This window comes from Ranitomeya variabilis, chromosome 3, assembly GCF_051348905.1.
Source record: "Ranitomeya variabilis isolate aRanVar5 chromosome 3, aRanVar5.hap1, whole genome shotgun sequence".
Taxonomy (NCBI): Eukaryota; Metazoa; Chordata; class Amphibia; order Anura; family Dendrobatidae; genus Ranitomeya; species Ranitomeya variabilis.
This window is the reverse complement of record NC_135234.1, coordinates 651,717,955-651,741,248: the sequence shown is the minus strand read 5'-3', so window position 1 is coordinate 651,741,248 and position 23,294 is coordinate 651,717,955. Positions and strand designations below refer to the sequence as shown.

Sequence of the window (23,294 nt, the reverse complement as noted above, 5' to 3'; positions counted from 1 at the left end):
TATGTCAGCCATCTCCAGGATGATTGGTTGGAGTTGTTGCCGTTAGCCGAATTTTCATATAATAATTCTCAGAGCGCCTCCACTAAATTTACACCTTTCTTTGCCAATCTGGGTTATCATCCGTGTATTTTACCTAGGTCTCCAATTAATTCTCCGGTTCCGGCAGTGGAGGAAAGGCTGACTGCGATGAGACAGAATCTGGAGGTTCTGAAGGAATCCCTGACCACAGCTCAAGAAAGTTATGAGATCGGCTGATAGATTCCGTAAACCTGCACCCATGTTCAAGGTAGGAGATTCCGTGTGGTTAGCAACTAAGAATCTGAAGTTAAATGTTCCTTCACAAAAACTTGGACAGAAATTCATTGGCCCTTTCAAGATCAACGGTATTGTGAGCTCTGTGGCCTGCCGGCTGAAGCTGCCTAGGACTATGAAGGTACACACAGTTTTTCATGTATCTTTACTAAAGCCTGTATCTCCTAATACCTTCCAGGGACGTGTTGTGCCACCTCCGCAGCCTGTGGTGATTGATGGGCAAGAACAATTTGTGGTGGAGGAAATTATTGATTCCAGGATTCGCAGGAATCGGCTCCAATATCTGATAAGATGGCAGGGATATCCCCCTGAGGAAGACTCTTGGGAACCTGTGGAAAACATCAATGCCCAACAGAAGATTTCTCGTTTTCATTAGGGATTCCCTGAGAAACCAGGTCCAGGATCATCCTGAGGCCGCTTCTAAGGAGGGAGTAATGTCAGGACTCTGAACATTTTTTACCTTTTGTGCATTACTGCCCTTTTCCAAGATGGCGTCTTTGGTCTCATGTGCACTGTGTCTCCTGCTATAAAACTCCACCCCAGCCTTCAGTCTGTGCTAGAGTATTCTGCCTTGCATCCAGCTCCTGACCTCTGATTACTCCCTGGCTATACACCTCCTCCTGTGAACCTGTGTGGTGATCCTGCTACTCTGCTCTGATTTCCTGCTTCATACACAAGTTTCCAGTAATCCTCCTTCATCTGCTGTTCGTGTTTACTTCCATCTGCATTTGCTGGTCATGTAAGCTGTTGCTGCTTTGCAATAACCTGAGACTATTAACCAGGCCTCCCTGGTTGAGCTAAGATACGATTTGAACTGCCTAATAAGCATATCTATCTGTGCCTGGACTAAGACAAGGATTTATTCGTGTCAAGTATCCTCAAGAATTACTGTGCTTCATAGACTTTCTGCTTGATTGCATTTTCCTCTGAAGTTTCCTATAGACTGCTAAGCTGCGTTTATTATTTGCACCAAGTGTTGTGGACTTGAGTTTCTCTCTGCATCTGTTTGAATCACCATGTGATAATATAGACTTTACCACTTATAAAACTGTGTCCTGTAGTTGTCTTGTTCCACGCAAAGAGTCTCCTGAGTTATCGCCTATAATTATTACAGTACCCCACCTCCACCTTGCTGGCATCTGAGTCGGAGTGGAGCTCTCTGCCCTTTACTGATCCAGCCTCTGGCCCATCCATCTGGCCCATCAAGAGTCACTCTCATTTCATCAGTCCATAAAACCTTTGAAAACTCAGTCTTAAGATATTTCTTGGGACAGTCTTGACGTTTTATCTTATGTTTCTTGTTCAAAGGTGGTTTTTTTTCAGCCTTCCTTACCTTGGCCATGTCCCTGAGTATCGCACACCTTGTGCTTTTTGTTACTTCAGTAACGTTGCAGCTCTGAAATATGGCAAAACTGGTGGCAAATGGCATCTTGGCAGCTTCACTCTTGATTTTCCTCAATTCATGGGCAGTTATTTTGCGCCTTTTTTGCCCAACACGCTTCTTGCGACCCTGTTGGCTATATGCCATGAAACGCTTGATTGTTCGGTGATCACGCTTTCAAAAGTTTGGCAATTTCAAGACTGCTGCATCCCTCTGCAAGACATCTCACAATTTTGGACTTTTCAGAGCCCGTCAAATCTCTCTTCTGACCCATTTTGCCAAAGGAAAGGAAGTTGCCTAATAATTAAGCACACCTTATATAGGGTTTTGATGTCATTAGCCAACACCCCACCTCATTACAGAGATGCACATCACCTGATTTACTTAATTGGTAGTTGGCTCTCAAGCCTGAACAGCTTGGAGTAGGACAACATGTATAAAAAGTATCATGTGATCAAAATACAACTTGCCTAATAATTCTGCACACAGTGTACAGTTATGCTCAAAAGTTTGGATACCCCGACAGAAGTTTTGTTTTCTTGACCTTTTTTCAGGGAATATGAGTGATAACACCAAAACTTTTTTTCCACTCATGGTTAGTGGTTGGGTGAAGCCATTTATTGTCAAACTACTGTGTTTTCTCTTTTTTAAATCATAATGACAGCCCACAAGATCCAAATGACCCTGATCAAAAGTTCACATACCCCATTTCTTAATACCGCGTATTGCCCCCTCTAATATCAGTGACAGTTTGAAGTCTTTTCTAGTAGTCATGGATGAGATTCTTTATCGTGTCAGATGGTAAAGCTGACCACTCTTCTTGGCAAAAAGTCTCAAGTTCCTGTAAATTCCTGGGCTGTCTAGCATGAACTGCGCGCTTGAGATCTCCCCAGAGTGGCTCAATGATATTGAGGTCAGGAGACTGAGAGACTGAGATGGCTACTCCAGAACCTTCACTTTCTTTTGCTGTAGCCAATGACAGGTCGACTTGGCCTTGTGTTTTGGATCATTGTCATATTGGAACGTCCAAGTACGTCCCATGTGACAGCTTCCAGGCTGATGATTGCAAATTTGTCTCCAGTATTTGCTGATGACATGCTGCATTCATTTTTCCTTCAAGTTTGACCAAGTTTCCTGTGCCTTTGTAGCTCACCCCCCCAAAACATCAGCAATCCACCTCCGTGCTTTACAGTAGGAACGGTGTTCCTTTCATCATAGGCCTTGTTAACCTCTCTCCAAATGTAATGTTTATTGTTGTGATCAAAAAGTTCAATTTTGGTCTCATCTCTCCAAATTACCTTGTTCCAGAAGATTTTAGGCTTGTCTCTGTGCTGTTTTGCATATAGTAGGTGAGACACTTTGTGGTATTTGTGCAGTAATGGCTTTCTTCTGGCGACTCGACCAGGCAGCCCATTTTTCTTCAAGTGCCTCCTTATTGTGCATCTTGAAACAGCCACATTGCTAGTTTTCAGAGAGTCCAGTATTTCAGCTGATGTTATTTTGGGGTTTTTCTTTGCATCCCGAACAATTTTCCTGGCAGTTGTGGACGACATTTTTGTTGGTCTACCTGACCGTGGTTTTGTTTTTACAGAGCCCCTGATTTTCCATTTGTTAATCACAGTTTGAACGCTGCTGACTGGCATTACCAATTCCTTGGATATCTTTTTGTATTCCTTTCCTGTTTTATACAGTTCAACTACCTTTTCTCATAGATTCTTTGACAATTCTTTTGCTTTCCCCATGACTCACAATGCAGAAAAAGATGCAAGAGTGTGTCTGGATCGTAGAAACTCACTCAGCTTTTATGCACACACACTGTTGAGGATGTTACCTTTAGTAGCCATTCAAACCCATTTGTGGCAACTTCTGTGCATGATATCAGGCCAAAATCACCAGGGTATGTGAACTTTTGATCAGGGTCATTTGGATGTTTTGGGTTGTCATTATGATTTAAAATGAGAAAACACAGTAGTCTTACAATAAATGGCTTCATCCAACCACTAACCATGAGTGGAGAAAAAGTTTTAGTGTTATTATTCATATTCTCAGAAAAAGGACAAGAAAGCAAAAATTCTGTCGGGGTATTTAAACATTTGAGCACAACTGTATATGTATGTATATGTATTACATAGATAGAAGATAAAATGGCAATTCAGCAGCCGCATACAGTATAATCACAGCAGGCACCGACAGGATAGAATAGATGGATTAGATACAGTATATACATATAGAATAGGTAGATATACATATGTCTGTGACAAATACAATTAGTGCAGTGTGTGTGCAGCTTACTATACATTTATTTAATTAATAAAAGATTACTTTTCTGAAAAAAGTGGCATGGGCTCTCACTTAATTTTGTTATCTAGCAGAGAGAAAGCCAATGGCTGGGGGCAGATGTTTATATCCTGGGAAGGGGGTAATACCCATGGAGCTTCCCAGGCTATTAATATCAGCTCATAGCTGTATAATTAGCCTTTACTGGCTATTAAAATATGGGACCACCCCCTATAATTAATAACCAGCAAAGGCTATGCAGACAGCTGCGGGCTGATATTAATAGCCTAGGAAGGGACCATGGATACACCCCCCAGGCTAAAAACATCAGCTTTCAGCTCCCCAGAAAATGCGCATCTCTAAGATGCGCCAATTCTGGCACTTAGCCTCGCTCTTCCCATTTGCCCTGTAGCAGTGTGAAGCAGCGGTGGCATTGCGGTTTCGGGGGATGTTGAGGAAAAATTTTAGAGGCATCTGGGTGAGGAATGTACAAGAGTGGAGGAGAAAGGGCATCTTGTAAGGACTGAATGTTATTTGTGGGAAGGTCGAACGAATTATGGATGGCCTAGTAAGTCATTGTTAGTCTACGGTCATAGTATCAGTATTTTGTCAGTATTTCACATCAGTATTTGTAAGCTAAAGTCAGGAGTGGGTCAAAAATGCAGAATTGGTGCACTTGTTTCTATTGTACCTTTTTCTCTGATTGTTCTTTACCTTGTTTTGGCTTACAAATACTAAGAAAAAGTACTAACCAAATTCTGATAATGTGGCCGCAGCCTAAGGCTGGAAACAGACTAGCGTTTGGCATCCGATATGCTCAGGGCTGCCACTAGGAATTTCGGGGCCCCATACTGGAAAAATTTTCGGGGGCCCCCTTGAGACTCTGCCCAGGGTCCACCTCTCGAACTGTCCACAGCCCCACCGCTCTCCCTTATAAAAACTCCACTTCTCACCAATCACACATTAAGGCCGGGGTCACACTTGCGAGTTCAATGCAGGAAACTTAAGTCAGCACTTGAGACTGGAGCGTGCGGCTGCATAGAAATACATGCAGCCACAAACCCCGGTCCCAAGTGCCGATGGCAGTGCCAGGACTTGATGCGAGTTTCTCACATATAGCCAGCAGCTTTTGTTTTGGCCAAAAGATTTTTTGAGCCTCCACCACGACAAGGTAGCCTCTTTTGGCCGAGCACTACTCTACTCTTTCCTAGTAATCATTTGTTAAAATATCTAATACAATTTTGGCATATTTTTAATTATTTAAATTTTTTTTAAATGACCAATAATATCACATACAAGGGACAAATACCACTGCACCATGACCAGACACCATATTACCACCACATAGTGACCTATAATGCCAGATACAAGGAACAAATACCACCACACCATGTCCAGACCAATCTTCCATTCAGCCTCTTCTCAGGGTGTCCACAACATACTTACCTATGGGGATATACTGTCCCTTATCTTCCATCAATTACACTTACCTCTATCATCACTCTATTGGATAGGACTAGCTTGTAGTTTGATCTCCTATACAGGATACATTGAAATATTGCTATACTGACCATGCTTATCATTTGTGTATATACTTTTGTTGTTATTGTTTTATTTTTATTTTTTGCTTTCTGTAATAATTTTTTATTATTTGTAGTAACTGATGAAGGTCTATACTGACCAAAATGTTTTTCTGTTCACTACATCTTTGGACAAAATTAAAATTCATCTTTAATTTCATAAAGTTGAGTTCCGAGTTTCATATATATTGATCTATGGTGTGGGAACCTACTTGGGCACCTTCGATAGTAGTGCTCACGGTGTTATTTCACTTATACGTGCTCTGAGTTTAAGGCAGTAGGAGGTGGAAAGGGTGTGTATGTGCGGTTTGAAGGACAGATCAAAGTCATTGGTTCCATAGTGGCAGAGGGCTTGTGATACTGGGAAAAGCTGAATATCATTTATAGTGCTAGATAAGACTGGTAGGTGGGAATAGATGAGATAAAGGAAAGATTTTGAGTTTGGTTTTGTCCACATTGAGTTTTAGAAAGTGTGATCAGAAGTAGGCTATGACAGATTGACATTCTGGGATTTTGGACAGCAGAAAGATGACATGTGGGTCAGAGAGGTAGATTAGAGTATCATCAGGGTGTAGGTTTTACTGAAAGCCATGGGACTTTATGAGCTGTCCCAGGAAAAAGGTATTGATTATGAAGAGTAAGGGTACCCGGACAGAGCCTTGAGGGAAACCAACAGCGAGATGGCAGGATGAGGAGGTAGTATGGGAATGAGAGACTATAAATGTGCATTCATTGAGGTATGAGGAAATCCAGGAGAGAGACAAGTCTTTGATGCCAAGGGAAGAGAGGGTCTGTAGTAGGAAGGGATAATCAACTGTTTGAAAGCAGAGGCCATGTCTTGAAGGAGGAGTATAGAATATTTTGTCTGCTCGCCTTAGTGGTCAGTAAGTCCTTAGTAATTTTGTTTAGGGCAGTTTTAGTGGAGTGGTGAAGATAGAAGGTAGGTTATCAAAGAGTGAGTTGAGGTGGGAGGAAAATTCAATGTGGATGTGCTATTTGAGGAGTGTGTAGGCGACGGAGATTGGAATTGTTTCTAAGTTATGGCCAACAGAGGTGGGGTTACAAAAACAGCTAGGGTCAGCTGCGCTATGCTATTTGAGAAACTACAGAATTACAGAAACAGTGTAGCTCGCTGTTTCTGTAACTATGCCTCTGGTGGTCATAACCTAAAAGCATTTGTTCCCATCTCGGCCATGAAATAATCGGCCATAATCAAAGTATTTGAGTATGTAACATGACGAATTAGAATAATTCTGCAATATCAAAGCTGCCTGAAGGGGAACATGACCTGCATATGGATAGAACATTTGCTACATATGATACTATACATTGCTTATGTTAACTTTGCACATTCTCTGTCTCACAGTCTGTTTGCCCATGTCACTATTGTACTATATATTGTTGTGTTTTCTACTCCGGTTAGGCTAGTTTGGCTAACACAATGCAGGATACTACACCAGTTTACTGCAACCTGGAAGAGATGAAGCTGAGTAAAGGGGCTCCTCCTAGCCCTACGTGTTCCCCTGTCCACATTGTGGAGAACTGGGAATATCATGTCGACCCTATTACAGGCAGAAATTTCTTCATCAATATAGAGACCAGAGAAAAGACATGGAAGCCACCAAGGAAGTCTAAGACTCCAGGACATGTGAGTGTATTTTCTATGCTGTTTTTATTATTAAGTTATAGCTAGTATTTGACATGCTGGTGCCATCAAAGCTTGGGAAAGGTTAGAGCCAAATGTAACCTTTTAGCTAGCGTTGTAATTGAAGTTATGTTTTGGGTTTGCAGCACGCACATATACATTGTGGCAATGTTTTAGCTAGTAAAAAAATATATAGACAATATCTATTCTACATTTGTTTGTGGTGACTTCTTTTCCAGACTTTTATTTACTGTACTTTGGGCCAGATTAATCAAGACTGGTGATTTTCACACTAGTCTTGATGAGGGTATGTGCTGGAGTCAGACTCTCCTAATTCATTAAGAGGTGTGCAGAAGTCATGGAGCCTCATAGCAGAAGTACAATGCACTCCCCATGGTCCTCCCTATAGTATATTGCACCCCCATAGTCCTCCATATAATATAATGCACTACCATAGTATAATGTACCAGCCATAGTCCTCCATATAGTATAATGCACCCCATAGTCCTCCATACAATATAATGCTTTCTCCATAGTCCTCCATATAATACAATGCACCTTGCATAGTCCTCCATATATAATGCACAGCCCATAGACCTCCATATAGTATAATGTAGAGCCCATATTCCTCCATATAGTATAAAGGACCATATGGTCCTCCATATAATATAATGCTATAATGCATCCTCCATATAGTATAAAGTACTTCCATGTATTGTGCACAGCCCATTGTCCTCCATATTAGTATAATACACAGTACATATTCTTCATATAAAATAATGTACAGCCCATAATCCTTCATATAATATAATGCACAGACCATACTCCTCCATATAGTATACTGCACAGACCATAGTCCTCCATACTGTATAATACACAGCCCATATCCTTCATATAATATAATACACAACCCATAGTCCTCCATATAGTATAATGCACCTCATAGTCATCCATGTAGTAGTATGGCCACTGGCACCGTGTACTCACTTATTTAAAAAAAATAACCACAATGCTCACCTTCCCTCCATTCTCCTGCTGCACTGTGTCCTCTTCTGAAGCTGGCAGCTGACTTCAGCATGCAAGCGACAGGATTGCATGACGTCACTGCCATGTGCCCTCAGTCATATGCACGCCTATATCAGTTGCTGACCTCTGACAGGTATGTGCGCTGCAATACACTTCAACTGGATGTGGGTCCTAGGACCCACATCCAGCTGGAGTATTTTCTGGCATTGGCGGGCCCCTCACATGCCGGGGAGCAACTGCTGTGAGCACAGTGATTACTCCCCTGCTCACTCGTAACAACAGCGCCAACATTACTGCAACTGTAATGCTGCAGAAGACGATTGCTGATTGTTTTTTTATTTTATATGGGGTTCTGAATTGATTAAACCGGAGCTGTCTAGTAGTGGACGTCCCCTTTTAGAACTTTGAATTTAAATCTGATAGGAGTGTTATTATACAGCTCTGGCAAAAATTAAGAGACCACCACATCAAAACCCTACCATGGGCAGCCCAATCTCCAGACCTGAACCCCATTGAAAACCTCTGGAATGTAATCAGGAGGATGATGGATAGTCACAAGCCATCAAACAAAGAAGAACTGCTTACATTTTTGAGCCAGAAGCAGTGTGAAAGACTGGTGGAAAGCATGCCAAGACGCATGAAAGCTGTGATTAAAAGACATGGTTATTCCACAAAATATTGATTTCTAAACTCTTCCTGAGTTAAAAAATTAGTATTGTTGTTTCTAAATGATTACGAACTTGTTTTCTTTGCATTATTTGAGGTCTGAAAGCACTGTTTTTTTAAAATTTTGACCATTTTTCTTTGTCAGAAAAAAAATTTATTGCTTGGAACTTCGGAGACATGTTGTCAGAAGTCAGAATAAAAGAACAATTGACATTTTACTCAAACATACAGTATACCTGTAAAGAGAAAAATCAGACAAACTGAACATTTTGCAGTGGTCTCTTAATTTTAGGCAGAGCTGTATATCTTCCATTGATGATAATACTAATGATATGTGATTATTAAATTTCTGTGTCCTCTACGTAAGACAGGCAGTCACACCCTCCACCGATCTGGAATCAGCTGAAGAAAGTGATGATCCCTCATCCAAAGTACAGTCAGAGGTAATGATCAATTAACACGGTATTTTCAGAATTATATAACTTTTTGTTCAATTGTTCATATGCCCTCAAGACTCCCTCGCTATAATAGTAGGGTGATGGACAAGGTAATGCTCGCTGTAGTTGTGACGCCACCTCTGCAGCCATTGGACATGTGGCAGTGATCTAGCATTGGACCAAGGGAAGGTAAATATATCTATTTTTTTTCTAATATCTGATCAATTGGGGTCCACTTTTCTAAATATTAAAAAAGTCTTTAATAGTAGAAAGTAGCTGTGGATACAGCTACCTGGTCCCACGTTTCAGCTTCTGCATGGGTCTGAAGGCCACCCTACGAGTGGGGCTAAGCTTGTCTTCTGTAACACCTAGACGCTTGTGTGCTCATGCACACCTATATGTGGAGGTAGGCTTTGTCCTCTTGAGGCAGACACCATGGGTTTGGACGCTATGGAATTTGGTGGGGCGTAAGAGAACACTGAAGAGGGGCTTTAGCACATATAACCGATAAATTTAAGGTAGAGAGGTCCATCAGGGATCCTAGGGATCCTTTTTTGGGTCTGGGGTTTATCATACAATGCATCTCCAAGGTCCAGCAGAAGACAAGTCCAATTGGAGCTAACGTCAGAGCCAGTCTCTTGACCCTATTGCAGATACATAGAGAGTGGAGACAAGCGCTCACTTCTTGTGGAATATTCGTTGTGCTTTCACTGATTCAATGTCTACAACATGATGCATTTATAATTGAAGTAGGCTCATTCGGAGCATTATAGGCGTTGGATGATGCTTAATTTACTTACAGAAACTACTCCGAATATATTGCAATGACTGAATTGTATTTTAAGAAACCTAGACCATTAGATAGTGGAGTTGTAATTCCAGATTAATATCCAGGATTGCTAAAAGCAGTCAAATAGATTTATAATGATAACTTGGAAGGAACCTAATAAAAAAGCAACACAGTTAAAGTGCTTCTTTGTGTATAACGTAGGTATGTCCTAAACATGCCGGCTAGTTTTTACTGCAAAGACAAGAATCCATTAGAATACTGAGGTTTTCCAAATTATCACAGTTAAAAAAGGGCACCGGTAAATCCAGACCAAGCATGATTTAAAAAAAATATATGGTGTATACAGCGTGGGAAAGAAGTATTGAACACATCATCATTTTCTAAATAAATATGTTTCTAAAGGTGCTATGGACATGAAATTCTCACCAGATGTTGTAACAACCCATCCAATCCACATCGGCAAAGAAGTCAAAGTATAGATGTCCATAAATTACCATATGTGTAATAATGAGAAATGACACAGGGAAAAAGTATTGAACACCATCTGATATTTTTCAATAACTGGCAGGATTGCTTTCTAATTGCTGATAGATTTCAGCTTGTGTCATGATTTTCCATGGCTTTTTGCATCTTTCTTCATGTGTTCAATACTTTTTCCCTGTGTTATTTCTCATTATTGCACATAATTTATGGACATTTATGGTGTGATTACTTTGCCTCTGTAGATTGGATGGGTTGTTACCGACATCTGGTGAGAATTTGTATATACTTTATTCAACCCTTTCATGACATATGATTTATATTTGTCATATGTCGTGCCCTGTGTTTGATGCAGGCTCACACATTGAGGCCGCATCTTTCCCCACACTTGATGGCTAATTTAATCACCCATCATGTGCCTTTAACAGCCACGCGTGGAGTGGAGCCCGCGGCTGTTAACCTGTTACATCCCACTGTCAATCTGACCTCAGAATTTAACTTGCGCCAACAGGGGCGCACATCATTCCATGCTCCCATTGGCACGCCCGTGACATGACCGCAGGGCGCTGATGGATTGCCATGACAGTTCATAGAAGACTGTGATTTCTGCCACACATAGGGGTGCTGACGCACGAGCGATGTGTAGCACTGCTATTCCTAGCACAAGTGATTAGACGATTGCAGCTTCAAGTCTATAAAATACAGTAAAAAGTTAAAGGAAAATGAAAAAAAAACACAAAAGTTCAAATCATGCCTTTTTTGCCTCATTGAAAATAAAACAATAAAAAATGCACATATTTGGTGTTGCTGCATTCAGAAATGACCATTCTATTAAAATATTTGAAAAAATTAATCCGATTAGTAAGGCTGCTTTCACACTAGCGTCGGCCCGACGTGCCGCCGCGCGTTGTGAAAGAAATGCCCAGTAGGTAAATAAACGTGTGCACAGCTTATGGAGTGTGGTGCCCAGGTAGGTTCCAACACCCTAGTAATGTGTAATAAAACCTGGCACTCAACTTATATGTGAAAGCATTTTTTTTATTTTTCCAGCAACAAAACACTTCGGTCATTTATCTGACCTTCATCAGTTACATTAGATAAGTGGTGTTTATGGTGGGTATATGCTCATGTGAGCAAAGGAGGTAATAATTCCCCTGGTTCATGTAGAAACTGGGAATGTGTGGCAACCGCTGGCGTATGGCAAGACGCGGTGCTGGAAAATTAAAAAAACGCTTTCACATATAAGTTGAGTGGAAGAAATGCCCGACGTGGGCAGTGGAAGCAGTCTTACGACGCTTCCGCTGCCCCATTGTAAGGTCCGGGGAGGAGGGGGCGGAATTTCGGACGCGCATGCGCGGTCGAAAATGGCGGACTCGACGCACAAAAAAAGTTACATGTAACTTTTTTTGTGCCCACGGTCTGCCAAAACACGCCGCAACCGCCGCACGATGGTTGCGACGTGTGGCGATACGTCACAATGCGTCCGTAATGTAAGTCTATGGGGAAAAAGCGCATCCTGCAGACAACTTTGCAGGATGCGTTTTTTCTCCTAAACGACACATTGCGACGTATTGCAAACAACGCTAGTGTGAAAGTAGCCTAAACAGTGTAGCGAGGAAAAACTAGAATAGAAACTCCAGAATTACGGTTTTCTAGCAACCGCAACATTGCAATTAAATGCAATAAAGGTGATCAAAATATCGTATCTACCTCAAAATGATTTCACTGAGAACATTAGTTCAGGGTGCAAAAAATAAGCCCTCACACAGCCTCATGTTCCAAAAAATGAAAACCCTATGGATCTTGGAAAATGGCGACCAAACCAAAGCAAAAACGTTTTTTTTCATACAAATTCCTGATTTTTTTTTCACCACTTAAAAGAAAAAGAAAACTAGACTTGTTTGGTATCTGCGTAGTCATACTGACTGAAGTCTCACAGCTTATAAACACTTTTTAAAGCCAGACAAGAGTCTTTCAATTATTGTTTCAATTCTTGTTTGAGGGATTTCAGTCCATTTTTTCTTAGACAATTCTTCCAGCTCTGTGAGATTCCTGGGTTGTTTTGCATGCACTGCTATTTTGAGGTCTAGCCACAGATTTTTCAGTGATATTTAGATCAGAGGACTATGAGGGCCATTGTAACAGCCGAGCGCTGCTACTGCGCAGGCGTGGGTGGCGCCATCTTGGAGGAGAACATTTTTTTTCTACTCTAGCAAGATGGCACCTGCACAATAGCAGCTATCGGATCACAGCTATGTACACTGATAGCTGCAACTGCACAGGTGTGCCGGGCGCCACTTTAAAATTGTTTATTTTTTTGTTATACACCTCAGGAAAAGCTCAACCACAAGCTCAACGCGTAACTCCTTTAACATGTAAATGTAGCATACATTTCTAATGTAAGCTGTAAGTAAGACTTCTTTATGGATAGAGAGATTTTCAATTCTATACCTTTATTGCTTCTAATGGGTCTGTGTAAATTCAAAAATTAGCTCTAAAAAAGAAGATTCATTATTGTTCACTTTATCTTTATTTTAACAAAGAGGTTGTGGCAGTGATTTTGTGGCACTTACTAATATATAAGTATTACAGATTCTCCTCCTTTGTGAAGTGCCACTCGTGAGATCTTTTCTCAGAATAGCTGCTGATGGAAAATCATGTGTGACCATCAGCTTCCACCAATTGAATATCGCTGTGTGTAGGGATAGCTGTTTTTCAATTGGAGGAGACTGATGGACAAGTCGGGTCTGGTTACATGCTCCTCCATCATCAGCCACTTTAAGAACATGTGCGGTCTGTGAGGAAGGCGGCTCTAACATTTGCCTGAGAAGAACATGTCATACTTATAGATAAGTGCCACAGGGTCATTTGTTAAACTAAAGATTAAGTGGACAATCCCTTTAAGCATAGTCAACAAAAAAAAGCAAAAGTCTAATGCCGTCAAGACACGAGATCTTCTTGTTCTCGGTAATCTGACTGTCTCGTACAGCCTTTACATTTTCATCCTATTTCTTCCTGATTCTACCTCTGTCGTTCTTGCCCTCCCCTTTCTTTTCAATGCGGACACTATAGCAGCTCTTAGTTCACTACTTCCTTGTTACACTGAGGACATGGAGCAGGTTGTGCAAAGGCAGAACTCACAGGGGAATCCGGAAAATGAAGCATATCCCGATGTATTTTGGGACATGAGTCCTGGATATGTAAGTCACCATGAAGGACCACCTAATCTGCTTGATGTGAATGTCTTCTGTGTTTCTCCTTCCTGCCTGATCAGCCTGCTCTCTGTCACACTTGTCACTTTTCCAATAATTACAGATAGATGACAATATCATAAATCTGAAAAGTCTTTTCAAAATAAGCCGCACACTGTAGTGATGGCCATTCCGGCTCCTGTTACTCAGTTAGATCTCTTGGCTCAGCTCAGGAACAAGGACCACCGCTATCGGCTCCTAAATGGCTCTCTATCTAATACCACTACTCCCCTTAGCAGGTATTGTGCAGCCCTGAAGGAAAGGGATTCCTTGCACACTGGTAGTGGTGTTTTCGTTAAAAAGGAGAGGGGGACTACTTTTAGTTTCAAGCGTCCCCTATGAGATTTAACAGCTCACTGTGGGATTTAATAGCTCCCAATGGGATTTAACAGCTCCCGGTGGGTCACCTTATCTCACGCTCATCATATTATGTTTGCACTGGACGGACTTTCCATTGGTTTAACCTGTGCAGATTAAAAAGGTAAGGGGCCACTTCTATCTCCAAAGTTGTTAGAAGTGTGCATTATGGTGAGCTATTGGGCTGCATAGGGCTCATATATTGTTCTTGCACTTGTGCCCTCTTCTGTTTGTGTCCGCCCACTCATGTGTATGTATGTTTATATATATATATATATATATATATATATATATATATATATATATATATATATATATATATATGTACTGTGTATATGTAAATATATATGCACTGGGAGGTGAGGTTTGCAAAGATATATACATACTTAGTGACATATATACGTTTGTTTTTGCTTCAGTTATTGCAGTGTATTAATGATGTGTTGATCGTGAAAAGAACCGGCACTGTCAGCTCCATGTGGTAGAACAGCCATTTATTTCTATACATCTTGGATCCTCCTCCTTAGACCTAGTTCCGCCTTTGGTGCGAGGAGGAGGACATGAGCAGTGGAACCTACAGTGGCTTGTAAAAGTTTGGGCACCCTAGGTCAAAATTACTGTTATTCACTACACCTCACACAGGTGAAATTTATATCACGTATACCTCTCACTGGATGTTTGATATCAGTTCTGCCCTTACTGTCCCAGAATGGTCTCAGATTTGGTCCTCTTCAACCGGTGGAATTCTAAATACCTTAATGCTAGAGACAAACTATAAGGTGTTAACTATATGATTCTTAACCCCAGCTAGAGTTGCCAAGGCAGTTCCCGGCTACTCTCCCAAGTGTTTTAGAGGTTGTGATTCTGACGTGGATATGTACCATATTTGGTGGTTGTGCCCCGTGGTACGTAGATTTTGGACTAGGGTATATTACCTTATTCTCTTAGTAACAAACACAAACCTTAAAAAAATTCATTGGGAAGCCTTACTTAACAAACATATTCCTACCATCCCTAAATACACCCAAATTCTCATCTAATTTATATTCCTAGTGGCCAAGCAGGCTATAGTATTGGTCTGGAAAAATTCAGGTCTAGATTTGTCAGAAGTCAAGAGACAGCTTTCATGGTATATGATCAATGAAAAAGGATTTGCCTTACTTATGGATAAAGTCCATAAATTTGGAAAAATTTGGCTTCCCTGGGCAGAATACGCCAACCACACTCCCTTCACCGCACTTTCACTTCGTTTACATGCTCCTGACACCCAAGACTCGTCGTAGCTTGATATATTAAATTTAGTCTCGACTAACACCCCCCCCCTCGGGCTCCCTTTCCCCCTCCTTTACCCTCTACTCCTTCCCATCAGTTACTTTATCCCCTCCCGTTGTACTCCACTCATCTAAATGTTTGTTTTCTTTTTGATCACTGCAATTTACCTGTTTGTTATTTGAATAATTCTTCAATAAAAATCTATTGTTGAAAAAAAAATTACTGCTATTGTGAACAGTTAAACAAGTTGAAGATGAACTCTAAAAGCCCTAAAGTTTAAAGATGGCACATTTTCTCTGTGTTTTAGGAAGAAAAAAAATATAGTCATTTATTTCATTTTAAATATTCCGAAAAGGAACATTGGCTGATGCAAAAGTTTGGACATGCTTGGAGATTTGTGTGCTCAGTAGTGTTGAGCATTCCGATACTGCAAGTATCGGGTATCGGCCGATACTTGCTGTATCGGAATTCCGATACCGAGATCCGATATTTTTGTGATATCGGGTATCGGTATCGAAACAACATTAATGTAAAAATGTGTAAAAGAGAGAATTAAGATAAAAAATATTGCTATACTCACCTCTCCGACGCAGCCTGCACCTTACCGAGGGAAGCGGCAGCGTTCTTTGTTTAAAATTCGCGCTTTTCTTTCCTTTACGTGAGTCCCGGCTTGTGATTGGTTGCGTGCCGCCCATGTGACCGGCACGCAACCAATCACAGCAAGCCGTGACGTAATTTCAGGTCCTTCAGGATTTTAAAATTACGTTCCGGCGTTGTGATTGGTTGCGTCGCAGTCACATGGGAGACGCAACCAATCACAGCAAGCCGTGACGTAATTTCAGGTCCTTAAGGATTTTAAAATTACGTCCCGGCTTTGTGATTGGTTGCGTCGCAGTCACATGGGAGACGCAACCAATCACAAGCTGTGACGTCACGGGAGGCTGGACACGCGCGCATTTTAAAATGGGCGCGTGTCCAGCCTCCCGTGACGTCCCGGCTTGTGATTGGTTGCGCCGCGGTCAACCAATCACAAGCCGGGAGGCTGGACACGCGCCCATTTTAAAATTTTAAAATGCGCGCGTGTCCAGCCTCCCGGCTTGTGATTGGTTGACCGCGGCGCAACCAATCACAAGCCGGGACGTCACGGGAGGCTGGACACGCGCCCATTTTAAAAAGCGCGCGTGTCCAGCCTCCCGTGACGTCACGGCTTGTGATTGGTTAATGGCGGCCATGTTGCCGGGACGCGGACCAATCACAGCAAGCCGTGACGTAATTTCGTCACGGCTTGCTGTGATTGGTCCTCGTCCCGGCAACATGGCCGCCCTGACCAATCACAAGCCGGGACTTCACGTAACCAAGTAAAAGCGCGAATTTTAAACAAACAACGCTGCCGGTTCCCTCGCTGAGGTCCAGGCTGCGTCGGAGGGTGAGTATAGCGATATTTTTTATTTTAATTCTTTCTTTTACACATTTATATGGATCCCAGGGCCTGAAGGAGAGTTTCCTCTCCTTCAGACACTGGGAACCATCAGGAATACCGTCCGATACTTGAGTCCCATTGACTTGTATTGGTATCGGGTATCGGTATCGGATTGGATCCGATACTTTGCCGGTATCGGCCGATACTTTCCGATACCGATACTTTCAAGTATCGGACGGTATCGCTCAACACTAGTGCTCAGATAACTTTGACCAAGGTGTCAGACCTTAATTAGCCTGTCAGGGTTATGATTTGTTCACCATCATCATTAGGCAAGGCCAGATGATGCAAATTTCCCAGCTTTATAAAAACCCAGCCTTCTCTAAACTTGTGTCAAAAAACAGCAGCCATGGGTTTTTCTATGCAGCTGCCTAGCACTCTGAAAATCAAAATGATGGAGGCCCACCAAGCAGGAGAAGGCTATAAGAAGATAGCAAAGTGTTTTCAAGTTGCCCTTTCCTCAGTTTGAAATGTAATTAAGAATTGGCAGTTAACATTTGCTAGAGAGGCAAATCAGAACCCCCGCTTGACTGCGAAAGACCTTCAGAAAGATTTAGCAGACTTTGGAGTTGTGATACAATGTTCTACTCTTCAGCGACACCTGCAAAAATATGGCTTTCATGGAAGAATCATCAGAAGAAAACCTTTCCTGCAACCTAACCATAAAATTCAGTGCCAGAAGTATGCAAAAGATCATCTAAACAAGTCTAATGCATTGTGGAAACATGTCTTGTGCAGTCTGGACCAATGAGGTTAAAACTGTTTGGTCACTATGATCAAAGGTATGTGTGGAGAAAAAGGGCACAGAATTTTAGGAAAAGAACATCTTGCCAACCATTCAGCATTTAGGTGGATCAATCATGCTTTGGGGTTGTGTTAATGCGAATGGAACGGGGAACATTTCAAGGATAGAGGGAAGAATGGATTCAATGAAATTTCAAATTCTTGTTGCAAACATAACACCATCTGTAAGAAAGGTGAAGATGAAAAGAGGATGGCTTCTACAAATGGATAATGATCCTGAACACAAGTCAAAATCCACAATAGACGACATAAAAAAGGCACAAGCTGAAGGTTTTACAATAGCCCTCACAGTCCCCTGATCTGAACATCATTGAAAATCTGTGACTTGACAACCCAGAAATCTCACAAAACCGGAAAAATGTTCCAAGGAAGATTGTATAAAAATCCCTCAAACAAGAATTGAAAGGCTGGCTACAAAAAGCATTTACAATCTGTTATACTTGCAAAAATGGGGGTGCTACTAGGTACTCACCATGCAGGGTGCCCAAACTTTTGCATTGGCCCAAAAGATGAATATATATATATATATATATATATATATATATATATATATATATATTTATTTGTCTAAAATACAAAGGAAATGTGTCATCTTCAACTTTAGGCCCTTTATAGATTATTTCATCTTCATTTTGCGTAACTAGAAAAGCGTTTTAAAGGGCGACTTGAAAACACTTTGCCATCTTCTTATAGCTTTCTCCTGCTTTGTGGGTCTCCACCATTTTCATTTTCAGAGTGCTAGGCAGCTGCTGAGAAGAACCCATGGCTGCGAGGTTTTGGCTCAAGGTTAAAGGAGGCTGGGTTTTTATAAAGTTGTGAAATTCTCATCACCTGACTTGTCTTAATGATGATAGTGAACAAACCATAACGCTAATAGCCTAATTAAGGTCTGAAACCTTGGTCAAAGTTATCTAAGCACACAAATCTCCAAGGGTGCTCAAAATTTTCAAAATTTTGCATCAGCCCATTTTCCTTCTTTTAATTTTTAAAATGTAAAAAATGACTATATATATATATATATATATATATATATATATATATATATTTTTTTTTTTTTTATTTATTTATTTATTTTCCACAAAAGAAATATATCTTTAATTTTAGGCCCTTGAAAGATCATTTCATCTTCAACTTGCTTAACTGTTCACAATAACAGTAATTTTGATAAGGGGTGCCCAAACTTTTACATGCCACTGTAGGTTCCACTGCTTATGTCCTCCTCCTCGCAACAAAGGTGGGACTGGGTCTAAGCAGGAGGACCCAAGATGTATAGAAATGGTTCTGTTCCCACATGGAGCTGACAGTACCGGTTTTTATCACAATTGACACATTATTAATACACTGCAATAACCAGAGCAAAAACTAATTACAAAATAAAGTGATTATAGCCAGATGGAACTTTATATGTCCCTTGTATTTATTGCATTGAGGCATTGTGTGTATAGAATGTACATACGGTAATTCCAACAAATGAAGTCTAGGTTGGAGAATGAAATCAGTGATGTGCCTGACTGCTATAGCCATCATCTCTACATTATCCCCTGCTTTACGGTACAGAAGCAAAAAGTTTTTGCCAAAGATGTTGTATGAAACTGTAGGGAACATTGCATAAGCATTCAATGGCTAAAGTGTAATGCCATATTAGGGTCATTATATAGACCTACTTTTATCACTGTATACAAGACGTTATGCGGCTTGCTAGGTAAGGGCCAGTATATTATTCTTGCATTTCATGGTAGATAATATTTTATATTTAAACAATTATATGCAAGTGTTTTTTAGACCAAATCTGCCACAATAGTACAACTCGTCCTACAAAAAACAAGCCCTCACATGGCCATATCGACGGAAAAATAAAAAAGTTATGGCTCTGGGAAGAAGGGGAGTAAAAACCGAAAACGCAAAGCCGAAAAAAAGCTCCGGGGGTTAAGGGGTTAATATAAGACAGGCCCTGCATGCACTCTGTGCTCTATTTTTGTCCCAGAATCCAGAAATATCTTCTCATCCAATATAAACTATTTGACATCCTGTAAAATTGGCTTTAGTGTGCATAAGATAGGAGAAATGGTGGGAATAGATTTTCTTGAGTGATGTAAAATAGTAAAAAAGTGTAAAAAAGTTTGTATAACTGTTAAAGTATATTCTGTCCTTTGACATTTATCGCCCATACGCAAGAGAGGTGACTAATGTTAAATTGGTAGAGACTCGAATGTTGGGACCCCCACTTAGCTTTGAAATGGGGATCTCAAATCCCAATTCCTTCCCAGCTGCCGGTGAGTTGTTTGGTGCTGCATTCGAGCATGTGTGCCACCAATACATATAACTCCATCAGCATTATGGAAACAGCCAAACAGGACTGTGGGAATGTCTGTAGATATGTGCTGACATTTGGAAAAACCCTTTAGTTAACCCTTTAGTATTTTATAGTGATGAGCGAGTGTTCTCGTTACTCGGGTTTTGCGAGCATGCTCGGGTGTTCTCTGAGTATTTTGGGCATGCTCGTATATTATGTTTGTGTCCCCGCAGCTGCATAATTTGCGGCTGTTAGACAACCTGAACGCATGCAGGGATTGCCTGTTTGTTAGGGAATCCCCACATCTACTAATTGGCCTCCCTCTTACCAAACTCTCCCCGCTCCAATCTGTCCTGAATGCTGCTGCCGCCAGGATCATATTCCTCACCAACCGTTACACCGATGCCTCTACCTTGTGCCAGTCATTACACTGGCTACCCATCCACTCCAGAATCCAGTACAAAACTACTACCCTCATCCACAAAGCACTCCATGGCTCAGCACCACCCTACATCTCCTCTCTGGTCTCAGTCTACCACCCTACCCGTGCCCTCCGCTCCGCTAATGACCTCAGGTTAGCATCCTCAATAATCAGAACCTCCCACTCCCGTCTCCAAGACTTTAGACGTGCTGCGCTGATTCTTTGGAATGCACTACCTAGGTTAATACGATTAATCCCCAACCCCCACAGTTTTAAGCGTGCCCTAAAAACGCATTTGTTCAGACTGGCCTACCGCCTCAACGCATTAACCTAACTATCCCTGTGTGGCCTATTAAAAATAGAAAAAAAACCAAAACACATAATCAGGTTCCTTGCATCGTGTTCTAATACACTTTATGCAGTTAATAGCACTCTGTGTCTGTACTGCTACATACTTAGGCTGTTAACTGGTTCATGCAGCTTTACATGAACACCCGAGCCTTACACTATGGCTGGGCCAAATGACTAAAGCAATTGTCACCATCCACCTCTCGTGTCTCCCCTTTTCCTCTTAGTTTGTAAGCTTGCGAGCAGGGCCCTCATTCCTCCTGGTATCTGTTTTGAACTGTGATTTCTGTTATGCTGTAATGTCTATTGTCTGTACAAGTCCCCTCTATAAGTTGTAAAGCGCTGCGGAATATGTTGGCGCTATATAAATAAAAAAATTATTATTATGTATTCAGGCTGTCTAGCAGCCGCGAATCATGCAGCTGCGGAGACACAAACATAATCTACAAGCATGCCCAAAATACTCAGAGATCACTCGAGGATGCCTTATTGTTTATTCATTATGGTTACTTCTCTAGCGCCAACATATTCTGCAATACTCTACAGACATTGCCTTCACCGTCCTCATTGGGGTTGATAATCTAAATTCCCTTTCAGTATGTCTTTGGAGTGTGGGAGGAAACCAGATTAGGCAGAGGCAGCCTACACAAACACGGGGAGAACATACAGACTTCTTGCAGGTGTTGTCTTTGGTGAGATTTGAACCAGGACCCCAGCGCTGCAGTGCTAGCAATGCATATCCTAGGAGTGGAAGGAGTGTGGAGAGGTGAGGGTGTTATTCAATGAGGTCTGTTGCCAGCAAAGAAGGAGAGACAGAAAAGGTTTATTGGACTTTATCTCCTCAGGCATGAATGTGTAACTGGTGTGTGGCAAGTAGGGAGGAAGGATCGGCAAAATCTTCTAATCTGGCGCATATGAAGCATACCAGGGACTGGATTCAGTCTGATTAGGAGAGGATCTGGAAAGCTATTTTTTTCTGTTCTAAATAAAGAAAAGATAAAGAGCAATGATTTTATCCCGTGGCTGGAAGAAGTACACAGTGTGAGGAGGCCGATCACCATAGCTCTGTACACTATGTCCACTGGCCATGAGACATGCATATAGCTGACTGTTGGGGTGTCAGGTGTCTGACCCCCACCAGTCTGCTATGGATGATCTATCCTAAGACAGGTCATCAATATTATAGTCCTGAACAAACCTTTTAAGGAGTCAATTGTAGTGTGAGATATTTTGTTTGTAGAGCTCCTGTCAGCTGTGTCGTATTAGTAAACCTATGTATTTAATAGAGGATAAGTCGTAAACAGAGAAAAAAACGAATGTAAAACCCAATAAGTTGAAAAACGAAAATATTTTATTCGTTTGGTACAATGAAAATGAGGTAAAAGTGGAAACAAATGCCCAGGGGACAAGAAAAGGGGACACAATACACAAGGGACAAATTGAAACAATAATGATAATAATGCTGACAGCAGGACACAATATAGTATATAAGTGCGTTGTGCAATAAATCAATAAAGTGCTGCTGATGAGTCAGGAATACAATGATATATAGAAGAAATGGACCCACCTGGTAAGCAAATATAAGCAAAAGTAGTATGTGGCAAAGATAGTGGAGTAATAGGTAAAGTGCACGTGCAAGTGTATGTACTTTAATTCAATTGTGACTATATAGGCAGTGCCAAAAAATGTGGCCATAAAGTGAGCAATGCTGCCATAATAACACATAGTGTGATACCTGTAAACAAGATAGAAAATGAGGGGGGTCCAGCTCAGTCTCAGTGATGCATCCACCCTGACGCGCGTTTCGGTGTCTGCCTTCGTCAGGGGTGATTTAATAGAGGATAAGGCCTATTTGAGAGAGATGGAAGACCTCCAAAAGAAGACATAATATTTCCAAAAGAAGACATAATATTTTTCCATAAATGTGTATGTGATCATTACAAAGGACTGACACATGATTTATTCCTTCCAAAAACTTTACAGGAAGGGTTCTTTACAGCTAGAGTAGTTATAATGTGGCCATATGACGTCCATAGTGAAATTAGAATACCAATGTCAGGACATTTTACTGCAAAGTACCTAAAGTTTTTCTTGCAAATTGCAGTCATTGAAGCAGTTTACTTAGTACAGTATTCATCTTTTTCTAGGTACTGCAGATGCCTTTAAAGGGATTATCTGGTCACTAGATATTGATGAGCTATTGCTATGATAGGTCATCAATATCACTTTGGTGGTTACTGATACCCCCACTAATCGGCTGTTTGGCGATGGCTGAATGTAAACACATTGAACAGAGCTTCAGTTCACAGCTCTGTTCAATGTGTAGTGATCGCTGACAGGTAATGCAGAACATCTCCAACTCATCTAGAATCTCTTGAGTAGGAAATGTTCTGCAGCGCCCAGCAGCGGTCACTACACATTGCATGGAGCTGTGCAGTGCAGCCCCATTGAATGTATTTACATCTGGGCACCAT

General features: G+C 41.3%; 1 protein-coding gene across 5 annotated transcripts in view; it reads left to right on the top strand.

Moving 5' to 3' along the window:
- The window catches only part of ARHGAP9 (Rho GTPase activating protein 9), a 294,422-nt gene that overhangs the window by 188,762 nt on the left and 82,366 nt on the right, over window positions 1-23,294 (top strand). For all 5 annotated transcript variants that reach the window (XM_077297733.1, XM_077297732.1, XM_077297731.1 and 2 more), the window contains 2 exons: window positions 6,974-7,198; window positions 9,259-9,330. In XM_077297733.1, coding sequence (XP_077153848.1) covers window positions 6,974-7,198; window positions 9,259-9,330 — 297 coding nt within the window. The remainder of the gene's footprint in view (window positions 1-6,973; window positions 7,199-9,258; window positions 9,331-23,294) is intronic.